The 12,919-nt window shown below is 37.4% G+C and overlaps 1 protein-coding gene across 9 annotated transcripts in view; it reads left to right on the top strand.

Moving 5' to 3' along the window:
* The window catches only part of SLCO5A1 (solute carrier organic anion transporter family member 5A1), a 135,502-nt gene that overhangs the window by 41,122 nt on the left and 81,461 nt on the right, over positions 1 to 12,919 (top strand). For 6 of the 9 annotated variants that reach the window (XR_012128245.1, XR_012128244.1, XR_012128243.1 and 3 more), the window contains exon 2: positions 9,050 to 9,124. The exons of the other annotated variants lie outside the window; for them this stretch is intronic. Coding sequence is in view for 3 of the 6 variants with exons in the window: in XM_073229660.1 (XP_073085761.1) it covers positions 9,050 to 9,124 (75 nt within the window). In the remaining 3 variants the exon portion in view is untranslated. The remainder of the gene's footprint in view (positions 1 to 9,049; positions 9,125 to 12,919) is intronic. 9 annotated transcript variants of the gene reach the window in all.

Below are 12,919 nucleotides of genomic sequence, written 5' to 3'. Positions count from 1 at the left end.
AATGCTTCCTGTGTTCTGTAATTAAGATGCACAGTAGGGAAGCATTTTTTAAAGAATAAAAAGAGCATACATGATATTATTATAGTATCTGCTCATTGTTTGCAGTAAATGCGTATTAAAATGATAATTACATGTGCAATCAGTTTATACTGGGTTGTTAGCATGAACTGTTCACCGGAGGTGTAAGAGGTTATCATCGCCATCACTCTGGTCTCATACATTATGATGTTGGTGACTCAGAGTATCATATTTATAAAAATCCCACAAGATGTAATGTAGGCCAACAATTTTCAAGCTGAATTGCCAGGGTTTGGATGAGAACTAATCCAAATTACGAGGGTAAATGTGGAGTGAACAGGAGGAAGACTGGATCACTTCAGCTGCTCGTGGTGACCGTGGCCTGGGACAGGTAGTGAGATTTGCACTAGTCTCTATACTAGCTTTAGACTCAGCAAATTACTGTCCAGTTTAATATGGCCATTTTGAGCCCTTCCATAGCCTTTTATTTTTTTTAAATCGAGTTTTTCCTTGTAGTGGTTGTCAGAATAAACACATTTCAGAATTGTGGGATGATCATACAGAAATTCACAAAAGGAAACAAACCTGCTTAAATGGGATAATTATTAACATGTAATTTTGGTCAAAGGAGAACTAGTGAATAACCTAAGGGTTGATTCTGTAGCTGTCTGAATAATTTGAAAAAAAATTTTTTTTTCCTTTTAAAACTCATTCTGGACTTGCTATGTAGGCCACTAATGATAATAAAATCTAACCAAAGAGAGGTAGAAGAAATGTTCAAAAAGAGAAGGCAAATTAAATAAAGGCCTTTAACAATATTGGGCTTAAATCCAGGCTCTAGGACGGTATTGTTTAATTAGTTGGAGTAAAACACCCTCTTGGTAATAGTTTTGACCTCAGAGTTGCTGAGCAGATGAAGTGAAAGGATGTGGGGTTGGTATCTGGTATCTGTTCTCATCTGCCAGGTTTCATAATAACAATTGCAAACATTTTCTACTGCTACTACTCCTCTGCTATTAATTCTTCATTCTATTATAAAGTTTGAAATCCAAAAGTTATTTTGCAATCCATTTTATGGCAAAACTGGCCAGGCTTGATCTGTTAGGGGACTGGTTTTTAAATCACACTTAGTGTAAAAATTCATTCGTTTTGTTGCAGAAGCATTAGCGTGCTTGAATTTGGGGCACCATTTCAGATGCCACTGCGGGAGTTAGGTAAAACACAGCATCACTCATCCTGTTACTGTTGTAAAATGAGAAAACTTAATTCCAAGTCACGTCCAGCTGCGAGGGTTTGGGCTGAGGGATTGTGGACTTGAATTCATGTTATTATCCAACTCAGACAATCTTGATTAACTGATGGTGCATAAGCATATGGAGATGCTGACCGCAAGGGTTGCCTTGGAAGCTAAGGGCTTCCTTCAGGTCAGTGGCTGGGTACAACTCAGTCACAATAACCATGTGGCATAAAGAAAAAGTTAGATATTTGAAGCTCTCCAAAGAAACAGAACCAATAGGAGATTTACTATAGGAATTGGCTCACCTAGTTATGAAGTCCCAGCCTGTCATCTGCAAGCTGGAGAACTAGGAAGGCTGATGGTATAATTCAGTTAAAGTCCGAAGTTCTGAGAACCAGGGGCCGCTGGTTCAAGTTTGGGAGTCCGAAGGCCCAGGCACTCCCATGTGAGGTCAGGGGGAGGTGGATGTCCCAGTTCAAGAAAAGAGAGAGAGAGAATTTACCCTTCCTCTACCTTTCCTTCTATTACTTTTCATTCCTCCACCTTCAAACCCTCATAGGATTTAATGATGCCTGCCCACATTGGTGAGGGTGGATCTCTTTCCTTAGTCTACTGACTCAAATGCAATACCATGAAAACATCCTCACAGACACACCAGGAAATAATGTTTTACCAGCTATCTGGGTGTGGCTTAGCCTAGTCAAGTTGACACATAAATTTAGCCATCACAACTTCCAATGGGGTAAAATGATATGTCAATTTAGGGCATATGTAGGTCTGACTTTTGATTTGTCAGAAATATGTCTAAGGTAAGAAAGAATAAAATTACTCTTCATAAGAAGAGTTTGATGTGCCATAGTGCTAGATGCCATGAATTGAAATGATGTAAAACTCCCTTTGATTTCATTCTTTGTGTTGTCAGTGGGGGTATCTGTTTGTATTCGTGAGGAAGGGATGAGGATTTATATGAGGTGGAGAGCCACTTGGCCCTGGGTCATAAAGGGGTTTTCATGTTTTTCCCATGGAGGCAGTTTTGCAAATTCAATCTACTAATATTTTAAATGAATCTTTTCTCTTCTTTCTAAAATCATAGTCAAAGAAATAGATCCTTAACTATTTACTGTTTTCTTGGTCTGAGTTATCATTTACTTGAGGTTGTCAAGCCTTTTACTAAAGTTTTCATTAATTCAGATCTTTCCCCAAATATGTGACATAAACATCATTTTCCTTCAATTATCTAGATACTTCTAGGTAAGATGATTTTTTGAGGGGTTCCAGATGATCAGATATGAGCCTTAGCTCTCCTTTTCTTTGTTTTGTGTGTGCTAAATCATGAAGAGTTTACTTCTTGGGGGAAATCAGTAATTGTTTCTAAGGTTTCTTAACTAATTAATAGCATTACCAAAACTCCATTAGCTGATCTGCAAAGGTTCATGACATTTATGGAAACTTAGTGCATAATACTAATTAAATATTGTAGTATAAGCACTGAAGCCTCTTAGGCACAGCTAGAAATTCTTATTTTTAAAAATGCTTTTGGTAAGTGTCTAGGTATTTCCCCCTCACTATATTTGCCTGTCGGTGAAACTTCCTGAAAGTCTTGAAAATTGAGGGATTGGATGAGTCATGGGGTTTAAAAGATAGTGATAAATAAAGGTCACTGAGAATGGGCTAAAATATAAAAAAGAATTGCCACCTATCAAATGAGGTTATTTATTAAGGCCATCCCTGATACAAAATGCAGAACTCTTAAACAGAGTATGAGAGAATTAGATAGAACTCAAAGCTATTTTCGATAATCACAGTTGACATTTTTAAAAATCCTTTGGTATTTTTAGAAGTGTATTAACTTCCCATTTTGAACTACTAAATATTATAAAATAGCTATATTATCTCTAATCAGGTCCCAGAATTAATGCTCTATAAGTGATTACTCTAGAAATGTCCTTGAGAACTTGATGAATTGTGTGAGTAAATTTGAAAATTTCACACAGTAAATTCATGAAAATATCTCTAAGGTAACTTTGAAAATTATAATAGCTCCTAAGACAAATCAGGATTTTCTTTTTAAGAATTAGGGCTTCGTGTTGAGACTTCATATGTGTTATTTGGCTGTTGCATAAACTAATATCTTTCTTCTGGGAGAATACTGATGATAGTTTTTTTTTTTTTCTTTCGTGGTTTGATTTTGATATTTCTTAGGTGGAAAGTGAGATTTCATTTGTGGCTTTATTAAAGTTACATGGGAGGTCATGCAACATATTGTAAGTGTCCAGACTTTGAAGTCACATAGACTTGGGCTTGAATACATTACTTACTATTTTGTGACTTGAGTATATCCCTTAACATCTCAAAGGTAAGAATCCTTCCATAAAGTGGGAACTAATTAAACTTATCTTTCAGATTTTTTTTTGAGGATTAATTATCATGTTTAAAAAGCACAGAGGAGGCATTTATTCTTCCATTTCTCTCTCCTTAAATTTTCTGAGTTCTTACTGGAACCATTATTTAGCACTTATCCGAGAAGTATTATGACACCAACTATAGTTTCTTGTGTTTTGTTTCTCAAGAAAAAGCTCCCCATAAACTCTTCAGGAAGGGGTATGGCCCTTTTTATCAATCATATTTAACACCCAAGTATTTCATACAGTATCATTTCAATGAGTTACTACTGATTGGTTAATGGTTAGGGAATAGGGTACTTTGGATAACTGAATAGTCTAATTATCTGATAACCAGAGAATGTGATTGCTGTAATTGAATACTACGGAAACAATTACATACATTTAACACTAAAATGATACTGACTGTAACATCATCATCTTTTGGTTGCTGTGAAGATGCTTTGAAGCCCTGTGTTGTCTCAGATCTTAATTTTAATTGTGCAGTTAGATATAATAATAGAAATAATAATGATAATTTTTATAGCTGACATTGACTGAGCACTTAGTGTTAAGGGTTTTATGTGCATTATCTCATATATCCAAATGATTCTCAGAAGCAGATAAATTATGCCCCCCTATTTATAGTTGAGTAAGCATGTCTAGCAAGATGAAGGATCTTGTCTAAGATCATGGAGCCTGTCTCTGATTGAGGCCTACACAAACATCTTATAATGAAGCCAGGGCCCTTATGAACCACTCAAATACTGAGTTGAATCGTAATTGTCCCTAAGGCATTGAACGTTATTTTTTATTTTAAAAGAAAATGCCTGATACTACACTGGTCATTTGCCATATTTCTTCCTCATAAAAATAGACAGTAGCTGTGTAGACCAGCTTTCCAAATGAGAATTTATTCTATCCCTGCAAGTTAAAGTATTACGTGATAGAAGAAACACAAAAGGCTTAGGCATATTGAACTTAGTAAAACTGCTTGTAGTTAAAAAACTATCTTTGTTATTATTGGATGACAGTCAGAGATTATCTATTTTTAATTCAGGTGAATTGATTCTATTATTTCATCAATGAAATGTTTACAAAGGAAAATGCCTTAAATTAGGATGGTAACAGTCCTTGCCTCATAAGACTGCTGTGAAGATTAAGCGGGAAAATACATATAAAGGGGTTTAGTACATAAAATAGATGCCTCATGTTATCTTCTAGTAATAGTTCCCCAGTCAGTGATGGTAGACTTGGGCTACTAATGCTTCTCTAAATATAAGAATGAGCTTTAAAATGAACCCTCATGTAAGTGGCTTTACTGTACTAGAACAAATTCCTGTGGATTGATGGGGAAAAAGGGGGCAATATTAAAGGTGTCCCAGAGAGATTATATTACTTGAATGGCTATTAAATCCAGTGGATGGTCATGATGCTGCCACAACTGTAGGGACATTTGCACATGACAGCATTCCACTTGCACTTAAGTGTTGCTCTAGACTTGGATCCTTCCTATGGGACTCATGCTTCTCTGGGTGCCTGGAGAGCAAACAGGAGTTGTATCATACCTGAATGCCTGTTTACCTGGAAGGTGCTTCCTGGCAGTGACTTACTCTTCCCAGGAGATAAATTTAATCTGCTCTTAACAGCTGGTACACTCTTCTGAGTCTTTACCATAATTATTGAAGTAAATGTCATACAACATATTTGGAATGTATTTTTCAGATAATGTACATTTCTCTGCCATCCTTATGGCAACCAGTTAGTAATAAAACTGGAGATGGAATCCAACTAATGAGCTTCTTTTTCATTTAGAATACTTTTAAGATTCCTGCTACTAACAGTTCCAAGAACATTTTAAGATATTCAGCTCTTATGGGTTAATTTCCTCAGTAGTAGAGACCTATATACTTCCTTTTTTTTTGTATTTTAGAGACATGTGTTCATAAATGGAAAGAGGATAGGCTTTGGTTTCAGAGAGAACCAAGGTCTAATTTTGGCTCTACCACTTACTAATTGTTGATCTTCTTAATTTCTCAGGAACTCAGCTTTCTCATGTATAAACTGGGAATGGTAGTGTTCTTTTTCCATAAAACTGTTAGTGTTGAATGGCACAAAAGATGCGAAGTCTAGTTTCCGGAAGACTGTCAACAAACAATAGTTATGATATCATTTTGCTTCACAGTGAATTATAGTTCAACTAAAATATAACTTGGGGTTTATACTCATAAATTGAATATTTAAGAAACGGCCTATTCTAGAAAAATTGCCTTTATAAATGAATTTCTTTTGTATACAAATATCCCTTCCTTTTGTCTTTGTAGTTTTTTATCTATATAGATAATTTGTTATAAGCAAGACATTTATGGAAAAGTAGCTTTTCCAGATATGCATTTAAATAAAAAACCACGCATATGATTTAATCCATAGCTTAGATAACTAACTACTTTAGAGATGAATATTAAAAGAACTAATGTGTTCAAACATTTAGCTGATACTTGAAACAGAGTAAACATGCAATGAACAACTGCCATTTATTACAAGAGTTGGTGAACTTTTTCTGTAAAAGGTGGATAGTAAATATTTTAGTCTGAGGACCATACAGTCTTTGTAGCAGTTGTTCTTTTCCTGTGGTGTGAAAGTAGACACACACAATATGTATATAAATGCATGTGTCTGTGTTCCAATGAAACTATTTACCAAATTTGGCCAGTAGTTTCTTGATCTAATTTGTTATAATAATTTAACTAATTTGTTATAGTAGTTTAGCCTGGGAGAAGTCACCATGAAGTGCTGGACAGATCAATATTAAGAAACATTGGAGGATTGCCTTACAAATACTGTATGTTCATTTACCGGAGTTCTACTGAACGCTCACTCTGTGTAGGGTATCCCGGTAGGAGGTGTTATAGATAGAAGAACAAATACAACAAGTCTATTAAAGCCTTCCCTCAAGTTTTAAAAGATGTTTTGTCATAAATTTACACAAAGATGATAATTTGATGGCTGAGTATTAGTAGCTAAAAGAGATAAAAGTACTAATGTCGGAAGACATTAAAAACTTTTTTTTTTGCTTATTAAACTTTATATTTAATTAGAAAAACCTGAAAACATAGAAAGTTATAAAGAAAGCACCAAAAAAACTGAAGGGTAATTTCACTACCTTGAGCTAACAACTTTAAATACATGATGTGTTTCCTTCTAGGTTTTTTTAAATCACTTTTTGACACATAATTTACATTCTATAATATTCACAGGGTGGAAGCATATAATTCAATGATTTTTAGTAAATTTATAGAATTGTGCAACCATCAACAGAACCCACTTTTAGAATACTTGTCCTTTTCTCCCTGAGGTAATATTGACATAAAATAAACTGTACATAATAAATTATATGATTGAAAAGGCTTGACATATATATATATTCACCCATGAAATTATTGCAGTCAAGACTGAAAATATCCAATGTTGCCAAAAGCTTCCTTGAACTTCTTTGTAATTCCTCCTGTCTGCCCCATCCCCCTCCCACTCCCAGGTCATCACAGACTATTTCCTTTATTACTTCAGATTCATTTGAATTTTCTTTAAAAATTGTGTCACAGTGTTTTTCTCTTATGGCTGTTTTCTTTCACTTAGCTTAATTAGTTTGAGATATATCCATGTTTTTAGCATGTATCATCCATTCATTCCTGGGTATTGCTAGACAGTACTCCATATGAATATACTACAATTTGTTTATCCATTCACCTCTTGATGGACATTTTGTTATTTGTGGTTTTTGGTTATTGCAAATAAAGCTTCTATGATATTTGTATTTAATTCTTTGTATGGACATATGCCTTCATTTCTCTTCTGAAAATACTTAGGAGTGAAATACCTAGTATGATAGGTATATGTTAAACTCCCTAAGACACTACCAAACTATTTTCCAAAGTGGCTGTAATATTTTACATTCCATATCAGCAGGGCATGAGAGTTCTAGTTGCTTCACATCCTCCCCAATACTTGGTACAATTTGTCTTTTTAATTTTCATCATTTAAATAGTTTAGTGGTATCTCATTGTGGTTGTAATTTGCGCTTTCCTAATGACTAATGATAGTGAACATCCTTCACATATATTTGATGCTTGAAGAATATGTGGGTTAGTGGTGCCAACCCTCCACAGTTGAAGATCTACATATAATTCTTGGATCTCCAACAGTTAACTACTAATAGCCAAAAGGAAGCCTTACTGATAATATCATCAGTTGATCAGTACGTATTTTGTATATGTATTATATACTGTGTTCTTACAATAATGCAAACTAGGGAAAAGAAAATGTTTTTCAAATTGTTACAAATCTCCAGAATACTTTCCAATATATTTATTGGGAAAAAATCTGCATGTAAATGGACCTGTGTAGTTCAAACTCATGTTATTCAAGGGTCAAACTGTCTTATTTGCCATCCTTACATCTTCTTTCATAAAGTGTTGAAAAATATTTCCCCCAATTGTTTTCTCCTAGAAGATCTATAATTTCAAGTTTTATATTTAGGTCTATGATCCACTTTGAGTTAATTTTTTATATATGGTTTTCAGCAGCATTTGTTGAAAGGATGGCTCTTTTTCCATTGAATTACCTTCATAATTTTGTCAAAAGTCTGTTTTCCTTATCTATGTATGGGCCTGTTTCTGGACTCTTCTTCTATTCTGTTGATCTATTTGTCTATCTTTAAGCCAATATTATGTTGTCTTGATTACAGTATCTTTATAGTAAGTCTTGAAATTGGGTAATCTTAGTTTCCAGCTTTGTTCTTTTTCAAAATTGTTTTGTCTGTTCCATACATTCTTTGAGTTTTAGAATCAGATTGTCAATTCTACAAAAAGTCTGCTGGGATTTTGATTGGAATTAGATTGAATTTGTAGCTTGATTTTGAGAGGATTGACATCTGAACAATATTGGATCCTTTGGCCTACAAACAAGGCTTATTGTTCTATTTACTTAGATTTTCTTTAATTCCTTTAAGCAATTTCTCAGTGTATAGGTGTTGCACATATTTTGTCAGATTTATAAGTATTTTATATTTTTTTATTCTGTTGTAAATGGTATTAATTTATTACTGTTGCCTGTATATAGAAATATAATTCAATTTTAAAATACTGATCTTGTATCCTACAACCTTGCTAAATTCAATTATTACTAATAGCTTTTTGTAGACAGACTTGATTTTAAGTGTATGTTTTTGGACATAGTCATGATCAAACTGTCAACAGAATTTTATATTCTTCATTTTCACTTAAATTTTAAAAGTAAGTATTTTCTTAAGGTATAAAAACTCTTTGTAAACATTAAACTTAATAGTTGCATTGTGTATCAAAATATAGTTATCACTACTATCAATGTTGTTTCTGTTTTTCTTTACATAAAATAGGTAATAAATGTCATCATGACTTATATGGTGAACTGCTATCCAAATGTTTGTACCAGGTGCAAGTCTATACCAGCGGTGAGTGAGAATAACTAGTTTTGTATTTGCTCTGAGTACTGTCATGTTTTAGTCTTTATTAAGTTAATTAGTAGAATGAAATCACATTGTTTGTAGCTTCTATTTCTTTGGTAACTAGTGAAGTTAGTTTCTCATGTGTTCATTAATATTAGGAATATTCTCTTATGCATTTTCTGTTTGTGTTCTAAGGGAATCCATTCTTAACATTTAATAAAAATGCTTTTTGCCCTGAAATATAATTTTGAAAAATATGACCTGATTTTTTTTTCATGTTTTCCTGGTGATTGTTCTTGTGGATCTTCTTGAGGACTGGATTAAGTGTAAAGACAGCAGTCCCTTACAGGTGGCCAATATGATATTTTAACACCACAGCACATGAAACACCCCTTCCTCCCATGTCTCAGATATTAACTAAATGTAACTAGCTTTGTCTCTACTTGTGTGTTCCCTTTAGAAACAAATTACTTGGTATTTCTAAGGGAAGATAGTGAATATCAACCAACTATTGCTCATGAGAGTAGCGAAGAAAAACTTTCTGAATCTACTTAATCTCTTTCCCTTCTCATTTATAACCTAAGATGCTCTCTGAATGTTTTAGCAAAGTGATAGACGATTCCCTGGCTGCTGGGACAGCTGTTCTTTTGCTGTCAGGCCTGTGTCAAAACAACTGAATCACTTAAAAGAAAAAAAAAAACTGCTGCTCAAAGTAACTGAGATCAGAGGTCGCTTTTCTGCCTGTGCTTGTGAGTGGAAGGAATGAGTGAGGGAATATTTTCTTTAAATGTGGTGCTCTGGTGCTAATTTTGAAGTACCTTGGCTAATTTTCAAGAAATTATGCAAGGTGAATGCGAGTTCATGTCAGGACTGTCACATTCCAGCGAAGTGTAGATTGCATCTCATGTCCTTGGTTATCTGCTGTAGCTGTGCCACCAAACATATTCAGGAGGGTAACCTCCTATCACTGTGTCCCAGACTGGGGTTAGTAGGCACTGGAGGACCTTAGCCATGACGCAGAATGTTCTCTGTGGGACCGTGCTGGGTGCAGTCCCAGGTCCTGTGACTGAGCCTGAGTTATATTTGTGACTGAAAGCCCTGTCAGCAGCCGTTTCCGGCAGCATTTCCTTGTGTGGGTCAGCTGAGCAAGCGGGTCCTGTGCCAGAGGGAGTGTGGGGACCTGGTGGACAGTGAGGGGTGAGAGGTGGGAGGTGGAGAGCAACATGGAGCCGAGGCTGATAAATGCGAGACCAAGTCTACCTGAAGGTGCAGCAAATCCTGGCCAGTTACAAGGAGGCTCTGAGAACTCAGGAAACCCAAACAGGGAGGGAGGTGACCTGTGGAGGGCCTGGTGGAAGTAAGGGCCAGGCCTGGAGTGGGGTAGGTAAGAGTCAGGGCTCTGTGGCTGTGAACCACAGGAATCACCTCTGTCAAACCAAGGACTTTATGGGGAAGCAGGGTAGAGATGGCTCACAAGGACATCACCCTAGGGAGCAGGAGTCAGTGGATGACTCTTTGAGGCAATACTGCATGGACGAATACTCTTAATTGCTTTTGTTGCTTCACCCAAGCTTCTAGTTCATGCCTTCGTCACAATTCTAGTCAATGATGTTTATTAGTGCTATTGATCAACATTGCTTAGGCATTGATGAGAAAAACAGTCCTTGCTCTCGTGGAACTGATGTTCCAGTGGGAGAGACACATAGTAAGCAACTGAACAAGCATAATGTCATACTGAAAACTCCAGCGGGGTAAGGTGATGAAGAGTGATGGGGGTGTTGTGTTTAGATAGGCTGTGAGCTATGGCTGCTCTGAGGAGTGACATTTTGAGCACAGAACTGGAAGAGGTAAGGGAGTGAGCCACATAGTGTCTAGGGGAAGATATTTCAGGGAGAGAGCTTCTGTGGCCTGCGTGGGTCACCTGTGTACCAGTGAATCATGGAGGGCAGAGCCCCATGAATGACAGACCATCCAGACTGTGTGCAGTGAGGGGTGGGTGGTTCCCAAAGGAAAATGGAATTGTGTTTCCCTAAAGAAGGGAGAATAGAAACTGAACAGACAGAAAGAAAAGATGTCTACCGCTGTTGAATTCTACCTATAAATGAAGAGCATGAATGAGAAAGAGAGTCATTTTTGCTCTCAAGAGGTAGGGACACAGGGATGAGTGGAAGGACTGGCCTCCATCTGCAGCATGTTAGCCTCAACTCCTGGATGATTCCAGTGACTGATGCAGAAGGACAGAGGGAGGAGGGAGGGAAGAGAGTGGGAGTTGAGAATTAAGTGCTCAGGAAACTCCACAGACCAGCCCTCTGACTTCCTGCTCTAGATGTGAGGACCTACTCTCAATAGCACAGTGGAAGTGACTTGTTCCTTTACTGTCACGTGGAAAACAAAGGAAAAACTGTTTCTAAATGCCACTGAATGATAAGGGATGCTAGTACAATGCTGCCACGCATCTTCACTGTACTCAGAGTGGGGACCAAGGTGAGTACTGAGGCCTCTGCCCAGAAAGAGGGTGGGGTCAGTGGCAGTTGCTCTCTGAGGTAGTTGCACCCCAGGTGCAAGATGACTTGCAATTCCCTGAACAGGCCACACACTTCCAAACTTGCATGTCTTTGCCTGGGTGGGCCCCTCAGCCTCTAGGGTTCTTTCCTCCATCTTTGTAGCTTATGCCAAAAATCATATTTGCCATGAAGCCTCCTCTGTCTTCTCTCTGCACTAGTTACAGAGAATCGTTCCCTTCCTGCATTCCACAGCATAGTGCTGGTGCTTGTAGCCCATAGTCACTGAGCCTTGGCTTGTAGTTGGTTTTATTTCTCCTCTCAGGGACTGTGCCTCAATCTTCCTCACCACTGCAAATGTTCCAGCGCCTGGTATCACAGAGTGAATGGATGAGTGAGTGACCTCTGACCTCACAGTGTGGAGCCCTACTTCCCATTTGGGGTTGAGGCTGGTAAAGAAGTGACTCCATGGTAGTAGGATTGCTGGCTTTGGTTGGGTCTCTCAGTGGCCTAGATGTCATGAGGCTTGTGGCTGGCTGGCTGGTCATTTTCAGGGGTACCAGATTCATTTCTTGTGTTTCAGGGGCAGGTTGTTATATGGCATAGACTCTGTAGAGTTCAGACAGCCATTCCCCTGGGTTGCAGCTGACCTCACAACAACCCTATCTGCGATAATCCCAATGCTGTCAAGTTGGGCTTTTGTGTGAGGATGGAGGCCCATCTTTGGAGGGGCGCATGAGGTGCAGGGGGCATTGCAGGTTGTCATTGTGCTCCTGGATCGAGTAGCCATTGGGAAGGTCGACCCATAGGCCTTGTTTGTGTTGCTCTTCGGATCTGACTTGTCTTAGAGCTAATGCTCACTTCGTCAGAGACCTTAGAATTTGAACTGACATTTTCTTATTGTTGGAAAACATGAGAAAGTAGTTACAGGGTCCAGTTAATTAAATATGCCATGTGCAAAATGAGTCTTGAGCCCAGGTCAGAATTATCCCTGAATGTCTCAGGCTATCCTCCTTAACCAGCTGGAAGAGCCACGCAGGGCAGCTGGGCAGGAATACAGAGACAGTGGGGAGGTGGGTCTGGGTGTGATAGGAAGCCAGGCCCAGCTTCTATTGAGCTATTGCCAAAATTGATCATGAAATGAGCAAAACATAAGAGAAAACTAAAATAAACAAAGACTGTGACAAGAAGATACTGTCAGAAAGGTAAACAAGGAAAGAGAAACCACCAAACATGAAAAATAAGGTAAAATTCAGGAGTACAACATGGATTTAAAGTTTTAAATTTAAAATCAAGAGGT

This window comes from Manis javanica, chromosome 2 (genome assembly GCF_040802235.1).
Source record: "Manis javanica isolate MJ-LG chromosome 2, MJ_LKY, whole genome shotgun sequence".
Taxonomy (NCBI): Eukaryota; Metazoa; Chordata; class Mammalia; order Pholidota; family Manidae; genus Manis; species Manis javanica.
The sequence above is the reverse complement of the archived record's forward strand: the minus strand, read 5'-3'. Positions and strand labels throughout refer to the sequence as shown.